Source organism: Belonocnema kinseyi, chromosome 7 (genome assembly GCF_010883055.1).
Source record: "Belonocnema kinseyi isolate 2016_QV_RU_SX_M_011 chromosome 7, B_treatae_v1, whole genome shotgun sequence".
Taxonomy (NCBI): domain Eukaryota; kingdom Metazoa; phylum Arthropoda; class Insecta; order Hymenoptera; family Cynipidae; genus Belonocnema; species Belonocnema kinseyi.
The window spans coordinates 23709614-23723037 of record NC_046663.1 but is presented as its reverse complement, the minus strand read 5'-3'; the positions used below and the strand labels follow the sequence as shown (position 1 = coordinate 23723037).

The window sequence follows — 13424 nt, the reverse complement described above, 5'->3', positions numbered from 1 at the left end:
TATTTAACCAAATGTTATGCCCAAGTTATATCTAGGAATTTGTTTGGAACCAGTTTACGCTACGCTACGTATTTTTGTATAAAGCGTAAGAAATAATATTGAAAGTAAACAAATTAATCTTATGAAAAAATTACACAATTTGCAATCAAATTTTAAATAATGATCGTTTTACTAGCAGACCCGGCTACGTGTTGATGTGACTCAGTTATAATACGTTGAATTTATATTATACTCAACTTGGCACTATCTATTGGCTGCTTACTCAACCTAAATATAACGTGAAATGTTGAAGTGTCGGTCAACAAACTTACTTACACGGCCATCTGCTAGAAACTTATGAAGTACACAAATAAAAAAAATTAATTTGCAATGAAAAAATATTGAGGTAATTAAATGGGATAAAAAGTATCCTATCCTTTAAGGTGGCCCAAATTACACACTGTATACAAAATTTCATGAAGATCGATTAAGTAGTTATGGATTTTAGTGGCGACAAACATCGTGACACGGGACTTTTATATATAAAGATAGAAAGTGGCCTATTCTAATTATAGAAAAAGCCAATAAATATGTATGTTTTAATACCAATGAGTTTCCCACGGTTTGTTAAACAGTATCGTAGGAATCACATATACTAAAATTTATGTTAATAATGCAGACGGTCAAGCATGCTTTGAATTCTACAACACTTCTACCACTTCTACCATTGATCGAATTCAAGGAATTCGTTACACTTAAGGAATTCTCGGTATTTACCAATTTCATGGAATTCAAGGAATTCATGACATTCAAGGAAATCACGAAAATTGCGGAATTCGCCGAATTTATGAAAATAGGAATTCACGAAATGTATGAAATTCACAGAATTTATGGAATTCACCCAATTTGCGAGATTTACGGAATTCATAGAAATCGCAAAAGTCACGAAATTCGTCGAATTCTTGAAATTCGTGGAATTAAAAAGATTCAAGAAATGTATTGAATTCACCGAATTGATAGAATTCACTAAATTTATGAAAATCACGTGATTCACAAAAGTCACGAAATTCGATGAATTCATTAAACTCGCGGAAATTATCAAATTGAAGAAATGAACGAAATTGATGTTATTCACAAAATAGATAGAATTCACGGAAATATATAAAAGTAACTGAATTCGCGGAAAGAAAGAAATTTATGGAATTCATTATATGCACAGAATTAATGAAATACAAGGGATTCACGGAATTTACAGGATTTGTGGAATTCACAGTATTCCTAGAATTAAACAAGTTGATATAATTGCAGAAATTCGCAAAATTGATGAAGTTCACGGAATGTATGGAATTCACGAAATTCATCGAATTGATAGAATTCGCGACATTGATAAAATGAATAATAATAAATTTATTCTAGAGTGAAAGGAATGTCTATCATATGTTTATGAGGCTCCATGTCATGGAGCGATAGCTCGATTTCTAATCATAATGTTATAATCAGTAAATCAACGATGATAGCACCACCTTTCATTAAAGTATGTAATCATAAAAAATTTAATTTGTAAACTATTTCGCAATGTCTAGATAAGCCATATCAGACCGAGGTACAGAAATAAATCTAATCTTAGTAGTTCGGAATGATCTGTTCCAAGAATTACGCTGCGGATCACGTAGCGCAATATAACTATACGGCCCTGAATATTTTATTTTGCAGACGCTGAATTTAAGTCAAAGGTCAGAAGCAAAACCTTATCTATTTCAAAATTCAACTGTGCTTTCCATAATTTATGTTGCTGTTGACATCATTTCGTATTTTGCAAATTATTCTGAAGTCGGCTCTTTTCAACCTTAAAATATTTGAAATATTTGCCTGCGTCGCTATTTGCTTTTTTTTAGCGGAGTAGGGGGTTTTAAGTCATTTCTTCGCATCAGGCGCAAAAAAACCTAGTTACGGCTCCGGCTTTATTTGCAATTATTAAACACTTATATAAAAGATTACGTATGATTGTTTACCAAATGATGTCAGAAAAATGGTAGTACATAATAAGGTGTTGAGAAAATATAATATACATTCGAAATGCATACTCCTCTTTTTGCAGTTCTTACAAAAATATTCAATTAAAAACTTTTTTTAGTAAGAATGACAATGCTCCTACTGATATGTGCTTTTAGCGCTTATCTTTCTTCGGCAATTTGTAACCATGGTGACCCCAGGTAAGTACTATTACTTGCAATATTCGTCAATATTTTACGTCTTTATGGTCGCTAAGCCCGAATCCTGGGTCAGTTTGACCCGATCTGATTAGGATCAAGGTCAGTTAAAGTACAAACTGGGAAACACGTGGTGAAAACCTCTACTCTTAGACGTTTTTCGGGTCGCTGAAACCGAATGCGGGATTATATTCAACCCATAAGGACAGTATTGAGATCAAGTGACGGTAGACATGAGAAAACCCCATTGACTCGGCGTGAACCACCACATCAAGACGGTTTTGTGGTCGCCTAATCCGAGTCCAAGGCTTTTATTACCCCATCAGATCGGGATGAAGATCAATCCAAGGTAAAACTGAGAAAATCATGGAATTGGAAACACTTCTACTCTTAAACGTTTTTGAGGTCGCTGAATTCCATTCCGGAGTTAGTTTGTCCCCATAAATTCGATTTGATGGGTTTTTAAATTTTGACCCTAAATGACCTTCAAACAGCCCTGATAGGGTGAAAATGACCCCAGACTTGAATTCGGTGACCCTGAAAACGTATTAAAGTAGTAGTTGGCGCAGATTTAATTGCTTTTTTTTTCATTTTCACTTGACCTTCACCTAATCTTGATATAAGTTAAAAACAACCCCGGAGCCCAATTCAGCTACCTTGAAAACATCTGAGACTAAAGGTTATTCAGTCCAATAATTTTCCTAATATTGACATTAACTTGTCCTTGATCCTGTCCTGATGTGGTCAAACTGACCCCTGATTCGGATTCAGCGACCCTAAAAGCTTCAAGAGTAAAGGTTTTTTCTGATCCAATGTTTTCTTCCTATCCAATGGTTTTCTTCAATTTGAATATCAATTGACCTTGATCCTGAATTTTATTTTGTTTTGTAGTACTGTCCTATAGTTCTCTGTCGAAAACTATGTTTCATTGAATAATTAATGTAATATTTGCAAGGCTGCTACAAAATCCCAATTTCGGAAGTCCCTTAATTTCTGTATCTTTCATCTGATCAATTTTTAATTTTCACTGACCAGTATATATTTTTCTTTCGAATATAGATATAGTAAGATTTTCAACCAAACATGAACCAGAAAGATAAATTTGGAATGAAGAAGATTATAGAAGATTATAGAAAAAAATTGATACAGAACGCTGAATTCTCAAGTAAAAGACGATTTTTACACGAAATAGTTAACTTTGTAATACAAACCGAGAAATTGTTAAGAAAAAAGTTGACTTTCGACGTAAAAATTGAACTTTGAAGCGAAATTTTTTTTTACAAAAGCTGTTTGAATTTTTAATAGGAAAAAATGAAGTTTCAAACCAAAAATATAAATTTTTCACAAAATAGTTCAATCTTTCTCAAAAAATATGTATTTTGAATTAAGTCATTAATTTTTTAACAAAAAAAAACCTACTTTGAACTAAAAAGGTTATATTTTAACCGAAAATGTAATAAATATATCAAGAGTTGCAGAAATGAATTTTTAAGTATAAAAACTAATTTTGAAACCAATTAATTAAATTTCAGCCAAACAGATAAATTTGCATGAACAAGATTAAAAATCGACTGCAAATGGTGATTTTTTAACGTAATTTTTGAAAAAAGGATAGTGGTAATTTTCTAAAAATAGTAAAATTCTTGAGAAAAAAGATTTTAGCATTAAAATGTGAAATAGTTGATATTTCAACTGAAGAAGATGCTCATTTTTAACTAAAATCAGTTTAATTTAACTTAAAAAGATAAATGTTCAACAAAATAGTTGACCCCTAAGCCGAAAAAGATTTTTCAGTCAATGCGGACAAAAAATCATTTAGTATGTTAAATCTTTGCGTCAAGAAAAGAAATTATCTAAAAAACAGATACATTCTTTAAGCAAATAAATGATTTTTCAACAAAAAATACAATATTCAAATCAAGGGTCTAATTTTTACAACGTAGTTTAATTTTCAACAAAATAATCAAACATTCAACCAAGTGAAAAAATTTTTAACGACAAGATGAGTTCTTGACAAAAAGATATTAAAATGGAAAAATTATAAAATTATGTTAGCGCATTTGCTTTTATAAAACTATTTTCATTAGGTCTTGACGTTAAATTAATGAACATAAAAAATCTGACAGTAAGTTATATAGAGAGTGGGTATGTATTTAACATTCTCGGAGATCCCATTTGCACCATTAAAACAAATTTCATCCCTTAGAGTTTCAGTGGCTGCCATGAGAAACGGACCAACGGATTGTCTTTTCTATCATAACCGCCAACTGTTCTTCATAGACACCCATGAACATCAGCTCTGTTCCTTTCATGAATTGACTCGACAGATACATTGCGCTATTGCAGGTATTCAGATCCTATTTAATTTTTTTTCCTAATTTAAATTATCTTTAATCGTTAGAATTTTGAGGGTTTGTTAGATCTGGGCAGAAACTCTTTTAGTTTTGGACAAGTACCCGTTAGTTCGGCGATCGTACTATTCCCAATAAGGGAAGGTGAGGACAACTCCTAGTTCGTAAGTCACAACTCGCAGCATACAACTCACAGCTCAGTTAAAAAAAAATTAATTTTTATAATGAAACGATGGTAGATGGTAGATAAAAAGACTTTCTTAGACGACGTTTATTCATTCAGTAGGCAAATATTTTTAAATTCTATGAACTAAACATTATGCCTTAGGGTAAGAGAGACATAAAGAGAAGTGACGTCAGCAAAGTAACAGGGCGAGTAGAGGCGAGGAAAGTCAGTAGATTGCCAAAAAGGTCGACGCGCGCATCTCGCTCCATTGTTTTCTACCCTCTCCGCATGACTCTCATGCAATGCACACGCGGTGTCCACTATAAAAGGACGCGCACTGTCCCAGAACGTCACTTGTTTGGGAGCTGGATACTAGCACACTTAGAGAAATCCCACTGCTGGTTACCAGCCATCGGTTGTCTCTAATTGAACGAATTCCCTTCCCTTTCTCTTTCCTCCGCTAACGGGCCAGCTGGCATCCCAGTCCGCCCGTATCCACTGATGTAGGTGGCATTACAGCCCTCTCTACCAAACTGCTTACTCACTTTGTAGTAGTGCAGCTATAACGTGATTCCATCCTCCTTACCATCATTCCTCTGGGTAACTCTTCCTCCCGTTATTTCTTTCTATCTTATGAGATAGAAACAACCTCTTTCCACCTTTACCTATATCTTTTCTCTCACTCTTTTATCATATAGTTTGCAGATCACGCTTGTCTTCACTATCTCTTTCTATCTTGTAAGATAGACACCACAGTCCGTACTTCTACATCCAGCGATAGCTTTAATCTCACTGGTTCTTCTCCAAGTCACTCTTCCTCCCGTTGTCTTTTTCTCTCATTTAAGATAGGCATATTAGTCCTCCTTTCACCTTCAGTAGTATCTTCCTTCTCGCAAGTTACCTTCGCACATTTCTGTCCTTCACCACTAGAAGTAGTTACAGCATACTCTATCTTAGTAGATAGAAACCAGTCGTTCTTTTTTTTATTATACAGTTAAATTTTCAGCTGATAAAATTAATTTTAAATTTCACAAACAGAAATTTTATACAAAATAGGTAAATTATTAAGCCAAACAGATTACGATTCGACTAAATAGAGCGAAACTCATAGAAAGTGACGTTTTTAGCGCTAACCATGAAACTGACCTAATCAAACGAAACCGGATATAGTCTAACTCTAAACGTAAACAGGATTTGTACGTCTTACCTGAGCAAGCACCGCACATTCCGTGCAATTCTTCACATCCATAGTCGCGTCGCAGTCTTAATTCTCTGAATTACCATCTTCGGACACGCTATGTCTGAATTTAACTGTCATTGAATTTTTGTAAGAAAAAATTGATATTAAAAAAATGAAATAGTCAAATTATCAGTTAAATAAATTAATTTCCAAAATTAAAAAATAGAATTTTAAATAAAATACTTAGATTTGAAATCAATGGGATAAAACAAATACATAACTTTTCTACCAAACAGTTTAATATTTGACAAGAAAAAGACAAATTTTTGATAAAAAACCATTGGCGCAAGGCGACGGGAGTTTAAAAATAAAAGAGCAAATAGTTAAATTTTTAGTACAAAAATTATTATTCGTGAAGGAAGAAGTTTAAGAAATAAGTGGCAGTGGTAAATTTTAAGGGTTAAGGGGAGGGAAAGTATTCTAGAAGGAGTTACGTCTTAATAGGCTACCAAACTTTTATTAAAGCCTTAGGCAACAACTTTCACTAACTTTTAATAATAATGTTTTCCATAGGCGCCGGTTTCATATCTTTTGCTGTTCCTGTTAAAGGACAGCCTGACAAATTCCTGTTGGGTTATAATCATAATAATGACAAGAGAATCTTATTAGTCACATGGAATACTCACACAAATAATCCAGATCCTGGAGTGGAGATATTAAACCGCGCCGACGAGCCAATCGAAGAAGACACAATTAATTATGGAACTGTCGGCCCACATGGCGTACTATGGTTTTGTAAGAAGCATCTGCTAATTTTGAGTTTAGAACTAAGGTTGAATACAAAAGGGAAACAGCTTTGAAAAATTCGGTCCCACGGAGATGGGTTACCCTGGATAATATCAGATCACCCTGAATTAACTTTATATACAGATTTGCAAAATATATGCAATTTCAACCAAATAGTTGGACTTATAAGCAGAAGCCTGAAATCTGTGAAATATAATATGAAATTAAAAAATTGATAACAACACATGAAATATCAAACAAGGGTATTAATTTTTCACCGAAAAAGACAAAGTTTCAACAAAACACATAAATTTTTAAAGAACAAGTTGCATTTTAAATCAATGAGTGAATTTTCAACTGCAATTAAGAACAAGATTTTTATTTACAGTTTATTTAAAAAAAAAATAGTTTTCAAGAAAATAGTGGAATCATTAAGCTAATTAAAAAACAAATTTTCAAACAAACAGTTGATTTTCTAACCAAACATGATACGCGGAATTTTAGGTAACATTTTCGTTATTAACTAAGTGGAAATAGTAAAATTATCAGTGTTAAAAATGCATTTTCTATAAATGAACATGAATTTTTAATAAAATAGTAAAATTTTCAAAATGAGAAAAAAATTTCAATCTTTTACCAGAAAGTTTAATTGTCGACTACATGGAAATAGATTCATATTGAAAGATGCCCAGTGGGCACAAAATTTAGCAACATCTTTACGCCAGGTTTAAGACATCTTTACGACAACTTTAAGCCATCCTGTGTCCATGTCGTTATAGTGTCTTTACGATACTATAAATACATCGTAAGATCATACTACGTCTTTAGTATATCGTAAAGACACCTTAACGATATAGATATAGGATCTTTTGAAATTTTAGAAAAGATGTCATAACGATGTTGTTTACTTATGTAAATTATTTTATTTACCTGAATTATTCTGGATTACAAGTTAATTATTTAGATAATTACCGAAATTACTTCAAATTAATTTGATTTCAAATGAATCTGTTACATCATCAGCTGGCGATACTTTACCTACAGTAGATAACCATCCACAACCGTGGAGACAGAAAATCTACAGTATCGATAAAGTTAAGAATCTTCAATAACAGAAATCAATTAATGTCGTAATCAGAATAGATCGAAAATAATTTTTTCAAATTTAAAATAAAATTTTGTTTTTAAAAAAAAGATCTATTCTTTTCGCGCTACTCGGAATCGAATCACAGAACTTCTGATATCCAATCAGGTGCTTTTCTATTAAGCTATTAAAGAGATTAGAATATGAACTTCAATTTAAAAAAATAACGCTAATTTTTAGCAAGGTGTTAAGGGTACAAGGAAAGAGAAGATCTTTCTTTCAACAACAAATTTAATTTGAAATTTGAAATAATTTGATTAAAAGTACTCCACAAATTACCCGACATTTAATTTAGGTGACTTAATTAAGGTGACTTTCCGACTTCCGGAAACTGTAATTACCACAGATTATAATTGGATTTCACAGGATTGCTAGTTCGGCTAACCGATCGCTCCAGCGGATTACCAGAGTTGTTTCCTTTCGGATGATTATTATATTTAAAATTTTATACTATATTCTAGGGACGATGAATATGCACGGACAACTGCGAGGAAGTGTGTATTCTTTCAATCCATTTTTGTCTCATCCGAAAACTAGAAAACATGTGATTGAGGGAAATTATGTGAGCAATGGACTCGTGTGGTGCCCTCTCGATCAAAGCAGACTCTATTACGTCGATGCTCTGAGAAACAGAATTCTATTGTACCATTATGATATCCGACACAGTAATATTTCTGGTAAGTTTTTAATAACAAATTTGTGTTTCAGGTTAAAAAATCTTTATTTTAATTTAATGAATGTCTGTATGAAAATCCTCTGCCCTAAGATCTAAATTACAATTTTTTACGGAAATTCCCCGTTCTCGTTTTATTTAAAAAATTATATGTTCTAAGACAAAATTTTTTTTTTCAAAATTCCCTCTTCACGGTTTCATTTGAAGCATGGCAATTCAATTTTAAATTATCTACGAAAAAGGGGAGTTTTAAATACAAAAATTGTGAATTTTCAACCCAAAAAGACGAATTTTTAATACAGCAAGTGAATATTTAATCACGACATAAATGTTTAAACAAGTAGTTAATTTTTAAGCAAATAGTTACATTTTTTCCAAAAAATATTACATATTTACGATGCTGGATAAATTTGTATAGAAACGAGACAAATATTGAAACGAAATGATCAATTTATAAACCAATTAGATTAATGCTCTACTAAAAAGCTCAACATTTCAGTAATATAGGGATTTTGAAAAAATATTTGAATCTTCAACAAATAGAGATAGATTTTCAACTAACAATGAAATTTGTTAAAATTTTAGTTACAAAAAATTAATTTTTAATAAGATAACGAGTTTTCAGTGATGTTGCCGCATTACATAAAAACGCACCGGCTGCCTCTTCCTGTGGGCAAAAACAGCGGATGACATTTAATTTGGCATGAAAAAATATTTTTCAAAAACAAGGTGAATCATGAAACAAAATGAATTACGTTGCAACCAATTTCTTCCATTAATTTAAATAAATATGATATTTCTACGATAAGGAGTATATATTTAAACCAAAGAGAAGAATTTTCAACCACGTTGATTAACCTTTGAATCCAAAGGCTAAATATTAAACAAGATATTTGAATGTCAAATAAAATAGTTTAATCTTTCACAAAAAAGATGGATTTCCAACAAAAAATGAAATTAAGCTAAATTTTTGGTTCAAAACGTTCATTTTAAATAGGGGGAACAAATTTTCAACAAGATAGTAAAATTTTCAACCAAAACGATAAATTTTAAACCAAGAAGATTTACTTTCTACTAAAAAAGGATATTTAAAAAAAGCACATGAATTTTAAACAATGTACGTGGAGTTTCAAACAAACATTTGAATCCTTAACAAAAAAGATGCATGGAAAAAAATAGAATGTTTGAAGTATTACATTAAAAAATTAATTTGTAATCAAAGAAATGAGTCTTCGGCTTGGGAAACGCATTCTTAACCAAGAGGATAAATTTTTTACCAGAAAAGCGGACTTTTGAACAAAATATATGAATTCGGAATAGACTAGAACATTGCACGCCCTACAGAAGCTTTAATTTTTTCCTGTCTTTTGATAAAAGCTCAGAATATTTTTAAGCACGTTGATAAGAGCCTTACTCATTAATGGGGTATTTAGTGGTATCAGCAAAGATAACAATCTTCTGGAACAATGTATTTCGTACGATTTTTGCAAGGGTACTGGTTACCAGCTTCAAAACAACTGACGTTCTGGGCCAGTACACGCTCTTTTATAGAGAACACCGCATGCGCGTTGCGAAAGTGGTCTCAATCTACCAATAAAATATTCTCGTTCGATGCGAGGCGCGCATAACAACTTGTTTAAAATTGGCAGATGTTTTTCGCTAAAATATATAAATCTCTGCGTGTGTTATAATCCGACATCGTACCCTTTGTAATATATTTTCAGCATACAAAAAAACCCAAATAACAGTACATTTTTGAGGTATTTTCGAATGAACTATTTAACAAGGTAAAAAATAATTCTACTTTTTGAGTTTGATTCAAATTTTCTATAAGGCTCCATTTATTACGTTTTCTGGGCATACATATTACATAAATGTATTGAAATATTTTGTTTTTACATCAAAATTCTAATTTTGAAAGTAAATAGTAACGCGAATGTAACATTTATTTTCATAATGAAAGTGAGAAAAGTTAAAAAGGTCTAATTTAATCTCTTATTTAATAAGGAGAAACGCAGACAACATCATTTCAATTAATATTTAATATGCGTAGTAGTAAATATATTGTTAAATAACATTGAAAATGATAATTGTACAATAGATAAAAAAAACCGTTTCTCTATATATTTATTGTAATACCTGCACTGAAAATCCCTTTTTTATTTTTCAATTCAACTTCTTAGTAAAAAGTAAACCACTTTGTTTAACATTTATTTTTTTCTGATGACTTATCATTTCAGTTGTAAATTTTTTTTGTGTTAAAAATGTAAATAATTTGTCAAGACTCTTTTTGAAATTACTATTTTAACGAACAATTGAACAATTCCATTTTAGCTTGAAAACGTATCTTCTTCAGTTTAAATCGCAGTTAATCGGGTACAAATTTCTGCATTTTTGTAAAACAGTATCTTTTGTGGTAGAAAATTAATCTTCTTACTTAAGAAAGTATTTAATCTGCTTGAAAAAATGTTTTGTTTTGGTGAAAATTAATTTTTTAACTAAAAATTTAACTATTTTTATGTTTGGTGGACCATTAATCTTCTTCAGTTGAACATTCAGGTAGTGCATAGAATTTTTTAATCTTTTTAAAGATTTACCATTTTGGTTATACGTTTATTTTTTGGATCAATATTCAACAACTTTTGGTGTTAATTTAATTATTTTTTTGATATCTCTTCCTTTCAAGTCGAAAATTCAATTCTTTTGGTAGAAAACAAATGCTATATGTTTGGGTTTCAAATATAACATTGTTTTCTAAAATTTCGTCTTTAGAGATTACAAAATTCATATTTTGAATAAGATTTTTATTCTATATCGATGGAAAAATCTGCCTGGGTTGAAAATTTAGCTCTTTTGTTGAAAATTCGTATTTTTTGTTTTATGTTAACAGTTTTTTATTCAAAATTAGAATATTTTGGTGCAAATATTAGCAATTAAACTTTTTAATTAAAAATTACCCTTCTACTTGTTAAAAATTATTAGGACTATTTCGCTGGCCTTACCAACTTCAACCCCTAAAAACCACCCTCTGTGCGGAAAACACTATGGCGGCGCCAGCAAAACGTTTCGCTAGCTCCGCCAGTGTTTTTTTTTTGTTGAGAAATTATGTACTTCCTGTGATGCAAAAATTCTAATTTCGATTGTAAAAATTTGAAGAAATTCTGCATTAAATATTTGGCAAAAAAAACTGAATTAACATGGGTGGTTGGGCCAGCGAAATAGTCCCAAAATTAATTACTAAACTGAAAATTTAATGGAAAAATGTTTAATAAATAAATATTACATTTTTGTAACTTATATTGTGCAAGCAAGCGTAACATTCCTTGCCACTGTTTTTCAATTAAAACCCAATTCTAAATTACGTGTTTGAATTTGGCAAACTTTCTGTCTGTGAGTTTCTCAAATAACCCTAATGGTATTGCGAAAAAGTGAGAAAAATTTTTTCGAGATTTTCGTGACACACGTAATTTTTAGAGAGAAATAGTAGTTGAACCTTTGACAAAAAAAAGGATTGATTTTTAACATGATCCGGAATAGTTCAATTTGCAGTCAACAAAATGAATGTTATTTCAAAAAAAAATCTTCAACACAACAATATAGTTTGCAATCAAGGAATGACTTTTCGATCAGAAGGATCAATTGTACTTCCTTAGGGAAATTTCCGTGTTCCAACTTAAAATTTTATTTATTGACAACATCTCCTGTTATAATTAAGAAATGCTGTGGACCACCCTAGGCTTGTAATTTAATCACTTTTTAGGACTAGCTGACGTCATCTTTGAATTGGCATTATGGGCTCGGTACCATGGACATGATATCAACACCAAGCATGCCCATTTGAGTCATATGGCAATTGATGTCAGAGGTGTTCTCTGGGTGCCTGTTTTTGGACGTTCAGAAGTGAGGATTCATTCTCTTAAAAAATATTTTTTTAAACAAAACTTTGAATAAAAAGAAAATTTTTTTATTTTCTTTAGGTCCTTGAATTTTTTCCATATACGAAGACGGTTGGTCGAGTTATTCACATACCTGCAGCCAAAGTCAGCTCATGCGCATTCGGAGGCACATACGGGGATATTTTATATGTATCAACTTATGGATATGGTTACAATAATTCTCGGGATGTACGTCCAAATGGCGATAATGGTGGTGCGATTTTCGCCGTCTCTAACCTTGGCGTAATAGGATATGAGGCAAAGCCATTCTTGTTTCCTCGACCTCTAGCCCACTGAAAACTCTGAATATGTCGCAATTTATGTATTTTCATATTTTAAAGTGAATAAGAAAGACTTCCGATATTTGAATTAAAGGTTTCTACCATTCCTTCATTTAATTACCAAATTTCTTTAATTTTAAAAAAAGCAACAATTTATTATTGATTATAGTAAGATGAGCAAAAACAACTTGAAATGCGACCCAGCGGACGTGGCTTACTTCGGGTTTCTACCATTCCTTCATTTAATTACCAAATTTCTTTAATTTTAAAAAAAGCAACAATTTATTATTGATTATAGTAAGATGAGCAAAAACAACTTGAAGTGCGACCCAGCGGACGTGGCTTACTTCGGGTTACGTTAGATTACTTCGAATTGCATAGGATTACTCTGGATAACATAAAATCGTGGTGAATTAGTCCTCCTAAACTATAGGCTCACGCAAATTTTCAACCAAAAAAAAACATATGATATTTAAACTAAATATATGAGTTATTTAATGAAATGTAGCAATCAGGATATTTATAAACAAACAAGATGAATAATTCCAAATTTCGACAGTTTCACGTAGCAGAAAGTTTGCTTCCTTAAAATAAAAAAATTACAGGTATAATTCTTTTCCGTAGCCATTATAGCCAGAGTTATGTTTTGTTTTGTAACTTTCAGTTGTTTCAATATTCTTATTTAGAAAAATGTACATTGGACTAAGAGTCTTTTCACA

General features: G+C 31.4%; 1 protein-coding gene across 1 annotated transcript; it reads left to right on the top strand.

Moving 5' to 3' along the window:
- The first annotated feature begins 2179 nt into the window (after positions 1-2179).
- On the top strand, positions 2180-12721 carry LOC117176361 (putative sugar lactone lactonase YvrE). Its single transcript, XM_033366604.1, has 5 exons — positions 2180-2192; positions 6460-6681; positions 8278-8493; positions 12250-12389; positions 12467-12721. The coding sequence occupies exons 1-5, from the start codon at positions 2180-2182 to the stop codon at positions 12719-12721; spliced, it is 846 nt and encodes a 281-aa protein (XP_033222495.1).
- Positions 12722-13424: the final 703 nt, after the last annotated feature.